We start from the raw sequence: 15775 nt of genomic DNA on the forward strand, positions 1-15775 counted from the left end.
TGGAGCCTGGACAGTCAGGATGGAGGAGACAGCAGAGGCAGAGTGAGACAGTGTGAGTTCCCCAGGGAACTGCCATCTCCTAGCTACAGAACAATGGGCTCTCCCTCTCCTAAGGTCAGTCCTAGGGAGCCACTGACCAGCTATAGCTGCATGGACCTCACCTCCAGAGAGTGCCCTCACTTGTGCCTCAGCGTGTCCTCTGATGACCACCAAATGGGCCCCACAGGGGACTCTGGCCATCCTCTTTCCCCAGCCGACAGCCTTGATTCCTGCTACACCTTCATCGTCAGCTCCCCCCGGGATCACAGCCTTAGAGGCTCCCTGAACCATGACCCCCGCCTGTCCAAGTCAGCGGCAGACTTGTCACGCAAGACCCGCCCACTGATCAACTGTAGGAGGGGGGAGCATGTGGGGGCCTGGAGGGTGAACAGGAGCAGCCTGACCTCCACCACCACCTCCATCCCCCCGACACTAAGCCGAGGACACACCGTCTCTGAGGGTCTACAGAGCCCCACCGGGCGCAGAGACTCTGGGGTGTGGGGCCCAGTAGTCAAGAGGCAGAGTGGGATTATAGGGAGTACCAGCCGGGTGAGCAGGTGTCTCTCCATGTCGGTCATAGACTCTGCCTCTCAGGAGCAGCAGGGGAGAGGCTGGGGGGACAGAGGGGAGAAAGGAGAGCCTGCTCTGACAGAGATGGAAGAGGAAGGAGGCCACCTCCAGCCCCAGCTTGGGTGTCTGATCCGTCAGTTTGGTAAACAAGGCTCCGGCCGTGCAGACCTCACCCTGCCCAGCGGGGTCCACGCCACGCCCCAGGGGCAGCTTTTCGTGGTGGACTGTGGGAACGCCCGCGTCCAGGTGACCGACCCGCGAGGGAACGTCCTCCAGCAGGTGACCTCCACGACCTCCGAGGGCTCCGTTCGACGCTGCCGGAACTACTTCGACATCGCCGTCAACGCCAAGGGCCTGATCGCTCTGAGCTGTGCAGCGGAGCGCGCCCTCCTGGTGTTCAACCGCCACGGCCGTCTGCTCCAGACCTTCGGCGGGTTGGGGATGGGCGCCGCCAAGGACGAGCTGGAGGCCCCCCGGGGCGTGACGGTGACCCGGCTGGATGAGTTCCTCGTGGCGGACATCCGGAAAGGCACCCTGACCACCCTCAAGCTGGACCCCAAGACGGGCTCTCGGCTGGAGCGCACAGTGGTGACTGGTTTCCACAGGCCCTACCTGGTGGCTGCCTGCCTGAGCTCTGGCCTGGTGGCCGTGTCAGAGAGGGGTAGCGAGACGGGCCGGGAGCCCTGCGTCAAGGTGCTGGAGCCGGGCTGGAACACGGTGAGGGTCCTGGGGGTGTGTGCCGGCATGGGGCCCGTCCTGACCAGCCCCTGGGGGATCTGCATAGACAGGGATGGAGACGTGGTGGTGGTGGACTGGGGCAGGCAACACAGGGTGGTGATGTACCCAGCCCAGGGGGTAGGCAGGCCTATAATCACCCAGGGGCTGAGCAGCCCACGAGGTCTGGCCCTGCTTCCTGAGGGGCATCTAGTGGTGTCAGACAGCATGCACCACTGTATCAAGATCTACCAGTACAAGTGATGTCACCAGAACACTGTGCAGCAATAACACTCCCACAGAATTATGAGAAGGGGACTTCCTGTTTCTTTGTTATATGCTGAGACTTTTCACCTAACCAAATGTGAACTGTTTTTTAACTGTAATTTCAGCTAGCCTGTTTGTTCTCCGTCTACAAAGTTCTCCGTCTGTAGCCCTTAGGGGTAACCTACATGATTTAACCTACATGACCTGTAGATGTCAGCATTGAGACATCAAAATCCAATTTATAAAGTCCCTTTCCCTAGAATCAAACAGTTTTTGGAACATCAAAAGTTTACAGTAGTTCCCAAGGGCGCTGTAATCAGAGTAAACACAAACATTCTGTACACTGATGTCATCAGCGTCACTGTCATGTGATTACTCATAAATCCTTACCATTCGTTACATTCACATGTTGTAAAGTTTGGACGTCTCTTATACTATTTCCCTGTTCAATGTGATTTTGCTGTGTAAAAAAAATATATATATATCTATAAATGTTCCACACTGTCGTGTCATTATTTTCTGACGGCGTGACAATCCTGTAGGCTGGAGACTGTATACCTCCCTTCCCACTCAGCTTCAATCACAGCTCGTCTTTCTCTCACAGCAAAACAAAACCAAACAGCACATGCATATTCTCCATTCTAGGATGGATTTACTGTGATAAATAACTCTAGTAACTTCCAACAATGACTGTGCTGTGCAGTCCAACTCCTCTCCTCACTCGTGTGTGTGTGTGTGTGTGTGTGTGTGTGTTTCTGAATGTCTACGATATGAAGGATGTCTCACAGAGGAAGCCGCTGCATCGTGTTACTAAGGATTAACCTCCAAAGTGTGAAAATGCTAATGAGTTCATCCAGAATAAACAACATCAACAAGTGTGTGTTATTTTTTTGGTGTTAGTTTTTGTTTTGTAGTAGTTAGTCTCGGGGCTTATCTTCTTTTTTAACTTAATGACTTGTTTTCCTCTCTGGCTTTCTCTGAAATCTCTCTCAAAACAGCATATTATCTGCATATTTAATCAATACAACTTTAGCTTTTCATGTTTTTGGCAGAGTTTGCATTGTGCACAGATCAACTCCACGCGTCCACCCTAAATGATTGATTTTACTGTGTAGGCTTAATGGAATCCCTACAGACTCGTCTGACCCGACAGATAAAAAAAATAAAATAAACAAAATTGACTCAATTCCAGCCTCCAAACGTCAGAAGACAACTTTCTGAGCAGGTGAAGCACGAAAAATTTGGACCGTGAGAATTTTATTTATTTATTTATTTTACCTTTATTTAACCAGGTAGGCAAGTTGAGAACAAGTTCTCATTTACAATTGCGACCTGGCCAAGATAAAGCAAAGCAGTTCGACAGATACAACAACACAGAGTTACACATGGAGTAAAACAAACATACAGTCAATAATAAAGTATAAACAAGTCTATATACAATGTGAGCAAATGAGGTGAGAAGGGAGGTAAAGGCAAAAAAGGCCTTGGTGGCAAGGTAAATACAATATAGCAAGTAAAACACTGGAATGGTAGTTTTGCAATGGAAGAATGTGCAAAGTAGAAATAAAAATAATGGGGTGCAAAGGAGCAAAATAAATAAATAAATTAAATACAGTTGGGAAAGAGGTAGTTGATAGGGCTAAATTATAGGTGGGCTATGTACAGGTGCAGTAATCTGTGAGCTGCTCTGACAGTTGGTGCTTAAAGCTAGTGAGGGAGATAAGTGTTTCCAGTTTCAGAGATTTTTGTAGTTCGTTCCAGTCATTGGCAGCAGAGAACTGGAAAGAGAGGCGTCCAAAGAAAGAATTGGTTTTGGGGGTGACTAGAGAGATATACCTGCTGGAGCGTGTGCTACAGGTGGGAGATGCTATGGTGACCAGCGAGCTGAGATAAGGGGGGACTTTACCTAGCAGGGTCTTGTAGATGACATGGAGCCAGTGGGTTTGGCGACGAGTATGAAGCGAGGGCCAGCCAACGAGAGCGTACAGGTCGCAATGGTGGGTAGTATATGGGGCTTTGGTGACAAAACGGATTGCACTGTGATAGACTGCATCCAATTTGTTGAGTAGGGTATTGGAGGCTATTTTGTAAATTACATCGCCAAAGTCGAGGATTGGTAGGATGGTCAGTTTTACAAGGTTATGTTTGGCAGCATGAGTGAAGGATGCTTTGTTGCGAAATAGGAAGCCAATTCTAGATTTAACTTTGGATTGGAGATGTTTGATATGGGTCTGGAAGGAGAGTTTACAGTCTAACCAGACACCTAAGTATTTGTAGTTGTCCACGTATTCTAAGTCAGAGCCGTCCAGAGTAGTGATGTTGGACAGGCGGGTAGGTGCAGGTAGCGATCGGTTGAAGAGCATGCATTTAGTTTTACTTGTATTTAAGAGCAATTGGAGGCCACGGAAGGAGAGTTGTATGGCATTGAAGCTTGCCTGGAGGGTTGTTAACACAGTGTCCAAAGAAGGGCCGGAAGTATACAGAATGGTGTCGTCTGCGTAGAGGTGGATCAGAGACTCACCAGCAGCAAGAGCGACCTCATTGATGTATACAGAGAAGAGAGTCGGACCAAGAATTGAACCCTGTGGCACCCCCATAGAGACTGCCAGAGGTCCGGACAACAGACCCTCCGATTTGACACACTGAACTCTATCAGAGAAGTAGTTGGTGAACCAGGCGAGGCAATCATTTGAGAAACCAAGGCTGTTGAGTCTGCCGATGAGGATGTGGTGATTGACAGAGTCGAAAGCCTTGGCCAGATCAATGAATACGGCTGCACAGTAATGTTTCTTATCGATGGCGGTTAAGATATCGTTTAGGACCTTGAGCGTGGCTGAGGTGCACCCATGACCAGCTCTGAAACCAGATTGCATAGCAGAGAAGGTATGGTGAGATTCAAAATGGTCGGTAATCTGTTTGTTGACTTGGCTTTCGAAGACCTTAGAAAGGCATGGTAGGATAGATATAGGTCTGTAGCAGTTTGGGTCAAGAGTGTCCCCCCCTTTGAAGAGGGGGATGACCGCAGCTGCTTTCCAATCTTTGGGAATCTCAGACGACACGAAAGAGAGGTTCTAACAGGCTAGTAATAGGGGTGGCAACAATATCGGCAGATCATTTTAGAAAGAAAGGGTCCAGATTGTCTAGCCCGGCTGATTTGTAGGGGTCCAGATTTTGCAGCTCTTTCAGAACATCAGCTGAATGGATTTGGGAGAAGGAGAAATGGGGAAGGCTTGGGCGAGTTGCTGTTGGGGGTGCAGTGCTGTTGACAGGGGTAGGAGTAGCCAGGTGGAAAGCATGGCCAGCAGTAGAAAAATGCTTATTGAAATTTTCAATTATGGTGGATTTATCAGTGGTGACAGTGTTTCCTATCTTCAGTGCAGTGGGCAGCTGGGAGGAGGTGTTCTTATTCTCCATGGACTTTACAGTGTCCCAGAACATTTTTTAGTTAGTGTTGCAAGAAGCAAATTTCTGCTTGAAAAAGCTAGCCTTGGCTTTTCTAACTGCCTGTGTATAATGGTTTCTAGCTTCCCTGAATAGCTGCATAGCACAGGGGCTGTTCGATGCTAATGCAGAACGCCATAGGATGTTTTTGTGTTGGTTAAGGGCAGTCAGGTCTGGGGAGAACCAAGGGCTATATCTGTTCCTGGTTCTAAATTTCTTGAATGGGGCATGTTTATTTAAGATGGTTAGGAAGGCATTTTTAAAAAATATCCAGGCATCCTCTACTGACGGGATGAGGTCAATATCCTTCCAGGATACCCCGGCCAGGTCGATTAGAAAAGCCTGCTCGCTGAAGTGTTTCAGGGAGCGTTTTACAGTGATGAGAGGAGGTCGTTTGACCGCTGACCCATTACGGATGCAGGCAATGAGGCAGTGATCGCTGAGATCTTGGTTGAAGACAGCAGAGGTGTATTTAGAGGGGAAGTTGGTTAGGATGATATCTATGAGGGTGCCCATGTTTAAGGCTTTGGGGAGGTACCTGGTAGGTTCATTGATAATTTGTGTGAGATTGAGGGCATCAAGTTTAGATTGTAGGATGGCTGGGGTGTTAAGCATGTTCCAGTTTAGGTCGCCTAGCAGCACGAGCTCTGAAGATAGATGGGGGGCAATCAGTTCACATATGGTGTCCAGAGCACAGCTGGGGGCAGAGGGTGGTCTATAGCAGGCGGCAACGGTGAGAGACTTGTTTTTAGAGAGGTGGATTTTTAAAAGTAGAAGTTCAAATTGTTTGGGTACAGACCTGGATAGTAGGACAGAACTCTGCAGGCTATCTTTGCAGTAGATTGCAACACCGCCCCCTTTGGCAGTTCTATCTTGTCTGAAAATGTTGTAGTTTGGAATTAAAATGTCTGAATTTTTGGTGGTCTTCCTAAGCCAGGATTCAGACACAGCTAGAACATCCGGGTTGGCAGAGTGTGCTAAAGCAGTGAATAGAACAAACTTAGGGAGGAGGCTTCTAATGTTAACATGCATGAAACCAAGGCTATTACGGTTACAGAAGTCGTCAAAAGAGAGCGCCTGGGGAATAGGAGTGGAGCTAGGCACTGCAGGGCCTGGATTCACCTCTACATCGCCAGAGGAACATAGGAGGAGTAGAATAAGGGTGCGACTAAAAGCAATAAGAATTGGTTGTCTAGAACGTCTGGAACAGAGAGTAAAAGGAGGTTTCTGGGGGCGATAAAATAGCATCAAGGTATAATGTACAGACAAAGGTAAGGTAGGATGTGAATACAGTGGAGGTAAACCTAGGTATTGAGTGATGAAGAGAGAGATATTGTCTCTAGAAACATCATTGAAACCAGGAGATGTCATTGCATGTGTGGGTGGTGGAACTAATAGGTTGGATAAGGTATAGTGAGCAGGACTAGAGGCTCTACAGTGAAATAAGCCAATAAACACTAACCAGAACAGCAATGGACAAGACATATTGACATTAAGGAGAGGCATGCTTAGTCGAGTGATCAAAAGGGTCCAGTGAGTGGAGAGGTTGGTTGAGGGTCACGGCGATTTAGACAGCTAGCCAAGCCAACCGGTAGCAAGCTAGCATAGGAGTCTGTTGTTAGCCACCTCTTGCGTTCGGTCAGTAGATTAGTGGGGTTCCGTGAGGTAGAGGGGATTAATCCAAATCACACAACAACAACAAAAATAAGAACAATAGATATAGTTATAGAGGCCCGAGAAGAAAACATAATAATAATAAAAATAAATAAATTGTCCGATTGTCTATTCAGATAGCAGCCGGTAAGACAGCTAACGGTTAGCGGGCCGCAGATGGGCGTTCAGGTAACGTCGCGACAGAGGAGCCAGCCGGATCTCCTTCAGGTAGATAACGTCGGCAGTCCAGTTGTGAAGGCCCGGTGGGGCTCCGCGTAGGCAGTGAAACGGGTCCGGATAGGTGACTGCAGCCCAGGAGTGAATGATGGAACTCAGGAGTGATTGACGGAGCTGGCTAGCACCGGAACAATCGATGTTTGCTCCGGAATCGACGAAAGCTGACTGTCACACGGATAGCAGCTAGCTAGCTGTGAGATCCGGGTATGAATGTCCAGAGAGCAGTTGAAATCCAGGGACATGGAGAGAAAAATTGGTCCGGTATGTTCCGTTCCGAGCCGCGCTGCGCCGTACTAAACTGGCGATAGATTTTCGAGCTAAAGGATAGCTGATGACCACAAACCGTGGTTAGCTGAATACTAACGATTTGCCAGTAAAGAAGCTAACTAGCTTCTGATTAGCTTCTGGATTAGCTTCTGGGCTAGCTCCTGGCTAGTTTCTGGCTAGCTTCTTGGAGTTTCTGGCTAGCTTCTTGGAGGATTACAGATCTGAGGTAAATAATAATTTTTTATAAATATAAATTGGTGAGGCTGGTTGCAGGAGAGTGTTTAGAAGATGAGTTGATGGAAAATAAAAATAAAATGTATGTGAAAAAAGTTGTAAATATATATATATACAGGACACGACAAGACGAGGACAAAAGACGTCTGAACTGCTATGCGATCTTGGAGAAGGAAGGAAGAAGGAAGAAGAACAAGGTGAGAAAATCCTGTAAACATCATGTTTTAGAGCTGGGACACACAGCCAGGGTGAGGAACGAGATGCAAACCAGTTCCACCTGTCCTCCACATCTGCTGGAGATGTAAAATGCAAAGTGATGTGATTGCAAAAGTCATATTTAAACGTCACGTTTATTGCCTGACTTGAATGTAAAAGTGCCGTGAGGGCAGTAGTGCTGCTGCTCTACACCCACCGTGGACAATAATTGTCTGTCTGCAGGGAGTAAATGGGATTTTTCAGTCTTTGGGATCTTCCTGGAAGTGCTGTTTTTTCTCCAGAGGCATGGCTCAGTTGGCAACTCCAGGATAGAGGGTTCAATTCCCTGGGCCATCCATATGTAAATTGTACACGAAATATAAATGTATGCACAAAATAACTTTGTATCCAAGTCTGCTAAATAGCTTTTAATATTATTATTATTATTATTATTATAATAGAATCATCCCTGAGAACAGAAACCCGCTCCCTCTCTCATAAATACCCAACACAGCAGCCTGTGGGTCCCATGGGATCCATTAGCATTGATGCCCTACTATATATATTGAAATGGGGTTTGTTTCTCACTCTCTGGGTCTCTGGGATGAAAAAAAAAGAGAGGGGTGTTGAGTGATACATTATGAGTAGTGTTGTTTGCTTCCTTTTACTCACAGTGGGAATAAGAGTGTGTGTGTCCTCGTGTGTTTGGTAATGGAGAGATGTTGCACCTCTCCTGCTAATGCATCGTGTTACTAAGGATTTAACCTCCAAAAAACATTGAAAAAAGCTAAATGTGTTCATCCAAGATAAACATTGAAGATATAGACATCATAACACAACACAGAGTTGCAAAGAGAATATCTCAGACTGACCAATAACACTGGCCAATTAAAAAAAGAAAAGATGCGTAAAAGAACACAGACACTGGACAGAGGAACTCTGCCTAGAAGGCCAGCATCCCGGAGTCACCTCTTCACTGTTGACGTTGAGACTGGACAGAGGAACTCTGCCTAGAAGGCCAGCATCCCGGAGTCACCTCTTCACTGTTGACGTTGAGACTGGACAGAGGAACTCTGCCTAGAAGGCCAGCATCCCGGAGTCACCTCTTCACTGTTGACGTTGAGACTGGACAGAGGAACTCTGCCTAGAAGGCCAGCATCCCGGAGTCACCTCTTCACTGTTGACGTTGAGACTGGACAGAGGAACTCTGCCTAGAAGGCCAGCATCCCGGAGTCACCTCTTCACTGTTGACGTTGAGACTGGACAGAGGAACTCTGCCTAGAAGGCCAGCATCCCGGAGTCACCTCTTCACTGTTGACGTTGAGACTGGACAGAGGAACTCTGCCTAGAAGGCCAGCATCCCGGAGTCACCTCTTCACTGTTGACGTTGAGACTGGACAGAGGAACTCTGCCTAGAAGGCCAGCATCCCGGAGTCACCTCTTCACTGTTGACGTTGAGACTGGACAGAGGAACTCTGCCTAGAAGGCCAGCATCCCGGAGTCACCTCTTCACTGTTGACGTTGAGACTGGACAGAGGAACTCTGCCTAGAAGGCCAGCATCCCGGAGTCACCTCTTCAGTTGTTGACGTTGAGACTGGACAGAGGAACTCTGCCTAGAAGGCCAGCATCCCGGAGTCACCTCTTCAGTTGTTGACGTTGAGACTGGACAGAGGAACTCTGCCTAGAAGGCCAGCATCCCGGAGTCACCTCTTCAGTTGTTGACGTTGAGACTGGACAGAGGGACTCTGCCTAGAAGGCCAGCATCCCGGAGTCACCTCTTCAGTTGTTGACGTTGAGACTGGACAGAGGGACTCTGCCTAGAAGGCCAGCATCCCGGAGTCGCCGCTTCACTGTTGACGTTGAGACTGGACAGAGGAACTCTGCCTAGAAGGCCAGCATCCCGGAGTCGCCTCTTCACTGTTGACGTTGAGACGGGTGTTTTGCTGGTACTATTAAATTAAGCTGCCAGTTAAGGACTTGTGAGGCGTCTGTTTCTCAAACTAGACATTCTAATGTACTTGTCCTCTTGCTCAGTTGTGCACCGGGGCCTCCCACTCCTCTTTCTATTCTGGTTAGAGCCAGTTTGCGCTGTTCTGTGAAGGGAGTAGTACACCGCGTTGTACGAGATCTTCAGTTTCTTGCCAATTTCTCGCACTGGAATAGCTTTCATTTCTCAGAACAAGAATAGACTGATGAGTTTCAGAAGAATGTTCTATGTTTCTAGCCATTTTGAGCCTGTAGATATTCCATTAAAAAAATCAGCCGTTTCCAGCTACAATAGTAATTTACAACATTAACAATGTCTACACTGTATTTCTGATCAATTTGATGTTATTTTAATGGACAAAAAAAATGTAGCTTTTTTTTTCCAAAACAAGGACATTTCTAAGTGACCCCAAACTTTTTTGAAGGGTAGTGTATATTGCCCTAAGAGTTGTGCAGAGTTGGTCGAATCTTATTCAAAATAATTCATAGCTGTCATGGCTGTCAAAGGTGCATCCACCAAGTATTAACTCTGGGGTGTTTTATTACATTGTATTTATTAAATGTTCGTTGTATTTTTCTTCTTCTTTCACTGTGAAAATGTGTAGAAAACAATCCAATTCAATCTCTTTTTCGATTGGAATTTTAAAGGCAGCAAAATGTGAAAAACTGTGTGAAAGGGGGTGTGTAGACTTTAACTAGGCACTGTTTGAGTGTGTGCTGTTTTGTAATTCAGCAATATATCCGGGTAAGCAGCGTTGTGTGTGTGTGCTTTAATAAAAACCATGAGTGTGTGTATTGACAGAGCTTCCAGTATGCATGTACGTGGGTGGCAGTGGGTAGGTTGTCTTTTGTACTGTAGCTGTCTTGCCGGAGGGGATGTTGGAGTAGTGAGTGGGGAGCTAACTGGTGGAAAATACCAATAAAAACTGTAGCTTCTTTACAGGTAGCTGTTCCCAGTCTACCAGTCACATGTTCAGTCTGCAACTTCCACTCAACCCTTCTGTTGGAGCAAATGGAAGGAGACTGGGCCAGTCAAATTCCTACCCAGCTAGCACATAACATTCAGAGAACCTTTTGTGTTTCTTACAGCTTGGTGAGAGAGTAGTTGTTTTTTAATGGTAATTTTGCATGCAACCCTTCTGACAACTTTCTGGGATTGGTTTAGGATCGTTCCAAAGCCAAGCAACTTTCTGGGATTGGTTTAGGATCGTTCCAAAGCCAAGCAACTTTCTCAGCACATTTATTAAGTAACTTGACAAACATTTTATGTTCTTGGGCATTTCATAACTAACAATGTTTCCTAAAAGTTCAAAAATGGTTCAATTTCAATTTTGGTAATGTTCTAGGAACGTTCCCCAAATGGTTTGACATTGGCAATGTTCTCAAATTGTTCAGAGTATGTTAAGGCAGGTTCCTTCCTCCTACACAACATATGAAATATTTTACTAAAGTAAAGTGAACAAATGATGATTAAGTGATAAGCAGTTACCACCATCATTGGACTTGTTTTATTTTGTTGTTGTTACAGCATTCAACCCACGCAAAGCATAGTGCATTTAAAAAAAATATTGAAACCTGTGGGAATTTCAGGACTTCAGCATGACATTTCCTACAGGTTTCCTCGTGGTTCTATTTAAAGTCATGTTCTCAAAAGTGTTCCGGAGAACGTTACAACTTTCCATTAAAAAAAACACAATAACATTTTAGTAATGTTCAGAGAGCTCTCTCTGTCCTCTATGTTGTTAAGTATGTTCAGGTGTGTTGGCCGCGCCCACTAATTGGAAACACACCTGATCTTAATGAGTGTTTGTTTCCTTTGAAATGGGGTCTGTTTAAATTAACTAAAAGTAACAGCTTGGTTTGCTCCATCCTGGTGGCGCCAGGGGACTAATTCCATGGAGACAATAAGATAATAGGTTTAAATAAACTAAAAGTAACAGCTTGGTTTGCTCCATCCTGGTGGCGCCAGGGGACTAATTCCATGGAGACAATAAGATAATAGGTTTGAAACTCACTGATGAAAAATAAATGTGCTTGCGTGATTAATGTATAAGGAAATACATTTCCATGTGTCCTATCTGTGCTTGGAGTTAAAACATGAACCCAAAATAAGCTAGCAATGTAATTAAAAGTCTCACTGAATCATTCAGTGAAAGTTTCCAAAAAGCTTTAATTTCCGTTCGCAGAGCGTTAATAAAACCTCCCATGAAAACGTTGAAGGAACCAGATCAAAACGTTGTCAGAACTTCCCTGCAACCTATTCCGTTTTACCAGTCAGGAAACTTATGGCTTCGTTCCCACAACCGATGTGAAACCAAAAACATACGTTCCCACAACTTCCAAGGATCCAAATGTGCTAGCTAGGTACCGTAAAATACTTCCCTTATTCTTAGAGCTAGGCTTCAACAAGTTAGGAGGCACACTTCTTGTACTGTGTATGAGTTACTGCAGTGGTTCCCAATCTCTTTCGTTTACTGTACCACCAACTGAATTTTGCTCTGCCTGGAGTACCCCTGAACAACCCACTAATGTGCTGGCACCAATAACAGGAAGCAATTAAACCAGTTACTGAGGCTGGTACCAATAACAGGAAACAGTGAAGCCAGTTACTGAGGCTGGCACCAAAAACAGAAAGCAGTGAAGCCAGTTACTGAGGCTGGCACCAATAACAGAAAGCAGTGAAGCCAGTTACTGAGACTGGCACCAATAACAGGAAACAGTGAAGCCAGTTACTGAGGTTGGCACCAAAAACAGGAAACATTGAAGCCAGTTCCTGAGACTGGCACCAAAAACAGGAAACATTGAAGCCAGTTCCTGAGGCTAGCACCAATAACAGGAAACAGTGAAGCCAGTTACTGAGGCTGGCACCAATAACAGGAAGCAATTAAACCAGTTACTGAGGCAGGTACCAATAACAGGAAACAGTGAAGCCAGTTACTGAGGCTGGCACCAAAAACAGAAAGCAGTGAAGCCAGTTACTGAGGCTGGCACCAATAACAGAAAGCAGTGAAGCCAGTTACTGAGACTGGCACCAATAACAGGAAACAGTGAAGCCAGTTACTGAGGCTGGCACCAAAAACAGGAAACATTGAAGCCAGTTCCTGAGGCTGGCACCAAAAACAGGAAACATTGAAGTCAGTTCCTGAGGCTAGCACCAATAACAGGAAACAGTGAAGCCAGTTACTGAGGCTGGCACCAATAACAGGAAGCAATTAAACCAGTTACTGAGGCAGGTACCAATAACAGGAAACAGTGAAGCCAGTTACTGAGGCTGGCACCAAAAACAGAAAGCAGTGAAGCCAGTCCCTGAGGCTGGCACCAATTACAGAAAGCAGTGAAGCCAGTTACTGAGGCTGGCACCAAAAACAGGAAACATTGAAGCCAGTTCCTGAGGCTGGCACCAAAAACAGGAAACATTGAAGCCAGTTCCTGAGGCTAGCACCAATAACAGGAAACAGTGAAGCCAGTTACTGAGGCTAGCACCAATAACAGAAAGCAGTGAAGCCAGTTACTGAGACTGGCACCAATAACAGGAAACAGTGAAGCCAGTTACTGAGGCTGGCACCAAAAACAGGAAACATTGAAGCCAGTTCCTGAGGCTAGCACCAATAACAGGAAACATTGAAGCCAGTTCCTGAGGCTAGCACCAAAAACAGGAAACATTGAAGCCAGTTCCTGAGGCTAGCACCAATAACAGGAAACAGTGAAGCCAGTTACTGAGGCTGGCACCAAAAACAGGAAACATTGAAGCCAGTTCCTGAGGCTGGCACCAAAAACAGGAAACATTGAAGCCAGTTCCTGAGGCTAGCACCAATAACAGGAAACAGTGAAGCCAGTTACTGAGGCTGGCACCAATAACAGAAAGCAGTGAAGCCAGTTACTGAGACTGGCACCAATAACAGGAAACAGTGAAGCCAGTTACTGAGGCTGGCACCAAAAACAGGAAACATTGAAGCCAGTTCCTGAGGCTAGCACCAATAACAGGAAACATTGAAGCCAGTTCCTGAGGCTAGCACCAAAAACAGGAAACATTGAAGCCAGTTCCTGAGGCTAGCACCAATAACAGGAAACAGTGAAGCCAGTTACTGAGGCTGGCACCAATAACAGGAAACAGTGAAACCAGTTACTGAGGCTGGCACCAAAAACAGGAAGCAGTGAAACCAGTTACTGAGGCTGGCACCAATAAGAGGGATGCCTAGAAGGCCAGCCTCCCAGAGTCGCCTCTTCACTGCTGACGTTGAGACGGGTGTTTTGCGGCAATTGAGGACTTGTGAGGCGTCTGTTTCTCAAACTAGACAATCCAATGTACTTTTCCTCTTGCTCAGTTGTGCACCGGGGCCTCCCACTCCTCTTTCTATTCTGGTTAGAGCCAGTTTGTGCTGTTCTGTGAAGGGAGTAGTACACGTCATTGAAAAATATCTTCAGTTTCTCGCACTGGACTAGCCTTCATTTCTCAGAACAAGAATAGACTGACGAGTTTCAGAAGAAATTATTTGTTTCTGGACATTTTGAGCCTGTACCCACAAATGCTGATGCTCCAGATACTCAACTTGTCTAAATGCCAGTTTTATTGCTTCTTTAATCAGAACCACAGTTTTAAGCTGTGCTAACATAATTGGAAAAGGGTTTTCTAATGATCAATTAGCCTTTTAAAATGATAAACTTGGATTAGCTAACACAACGTGCCATTGGAACACAGGAGTGATGTTTGCTGATAATGGGACTCTGTACGCCTATGTAGATATTCCATAAAAAAATCAGCCGTTTCCACCTACAATAGTCATTTACAACATTAACAATGTCTACACTGTATTTCTGATCAATTTGATGTTATTTTGAGCAGTAGTGTATCAAGTGATGCCACACTCTGTTTCTTCAGTCCAAGATCAGTACCATTTGCAATGAAAACTAAGATAGAGGCTGAGTTAGATCGTTGTCAGGACAACAAAACCATGGAACCAGTGAAGTTCTCAGACTGATCGAAAGAAGATAGATAGTGGTGTAAATCAGTTCCTAATAAATGACAAGTAAAGATTGCATCCTGTGTCCTCCAATTAGTTCTTGGTCTATTCAAGATACTGTAGAATGATTCACATTTCTGGTTTTATGGTTACAAAGTCTGTGGAGCGCAATGCAATTCAACTTCTGGCAGATGTTTCCGATTATGTTCATTAAAACGCAGGCCTTTTTGGGAGCAGTATAACGGTGAGTGGACATTCTCTCCCTTTCTCCTGATATTGGATTTTCGTTCAGCTACTGTGAAAAGTTTGGATGTGTGTAAAATCCTCTCCATAGTCTGCGTTGTTTTAATATGATACACCCACGGGGGAGATGATGATGGCGCCTGTAAAGTGTGATCAAGCCTATTTAAAACAAGTTGTTGTTTCGTTTTGTTTAGAATTCAATTATAATTATTATTTCCCTGTTTATGCCTTATCATTCATTAATTTAATCTTGCTTATTGACTATGTTTGGCATGACCACGCTCAGCCATAATGTAATGTACAGTAGGCCTAGCCCCTATGTCAGTGTGAATGCTATTGAAGACGTACAATTAGTTAGAACAATGTGCACTGCAAATGGGTTCGAGTTAACGTATTTAGCAAAGATACAGTAGGTATACATTTTGTTACTTTGTTTCCGTAAGCCATCGAACAAACTAGAACTGACGAACATGTCACGTTCTGACCTTAGCTCTTTTGTCATGTCTTTGTTTTAGTTTGGTCAGGGCGTGAGTTGGGGTGGGTAGTCTATGTTATTTTTTCTATGTTGTGTTTTTTTTGTGTTTGCCCTGGTATGGGTCTCAATCAGAGGCAGGTGTCGTTCGTTGTCTCTGATTGAGAATCATACTTACATACTTACTTAATCACACTTACCACGCTGCGCTTTGGTCCTCCCCTCAGTCCAACGACGAGCGTTACATAACATTGGAATTGAGTTGGTTCCAAGGCGTTGAAGCCTCGACACGCCCACGCCCTCTTATACGCTGCTGCTACTCTCTGTTTATCGTATACTTTATCCATACCTACATCTACATGTACATATTACCACAACTAGCCCGACTAACCTGTGGCTGGCTGTACATAACCTCTCTACTGTATATAGCCTCTCTAATGTATAGAGCCTTTACTGTATATAGCCTCACTACTGTATATAGCCTCTCTACTGTAT

The 15775-nt window shown here is 45.5% G+C and overlaps 1 protein-coding gene across 2 annotated transcripts in view; it reads left to right on the forward strand.

Annotated features, from left to right (window-relative positions):
• LOC110501934 overlaps positions 1-2404 on the forward strand; it is a 12196-nt gene extending 9792 nt beyond the window's left edge. For both annotated transcript variants that reach the window (XM_021579811.2, XM_021579812.2), the window contains one exon: positions 1-2404. This exon is cut by the window's left edge and continues 1205 nt beyond it. In XM_021579811.2, the coding sequence (XP_021435486.2) occupies positions 1-1587 (1587 nt within the window). In that variant the 3' untranslated portion in view covers positions 1588-2404.
• Positions 2405-15775: the final 13371 nt, after the last annotated feature.

The sequence above is a fragment of the Oncorhynchus mykiss genome, chromosome 22, assembly GCF_013265735.2.
Source record: "Oncorhynchus mykiss isolate Arlee chromosome 22, USDA_OmykA_1.1, whole genome shotgun sequence".
In the NCBI taxonomy this organism is placed as follows: domain Eukaryota; kingdom Metazoa; phylum Chordata; class Actinopteri; order Salmoniformes; family Salmonidae; genus Oncorhynchus; species Oncorhynchus mykiss.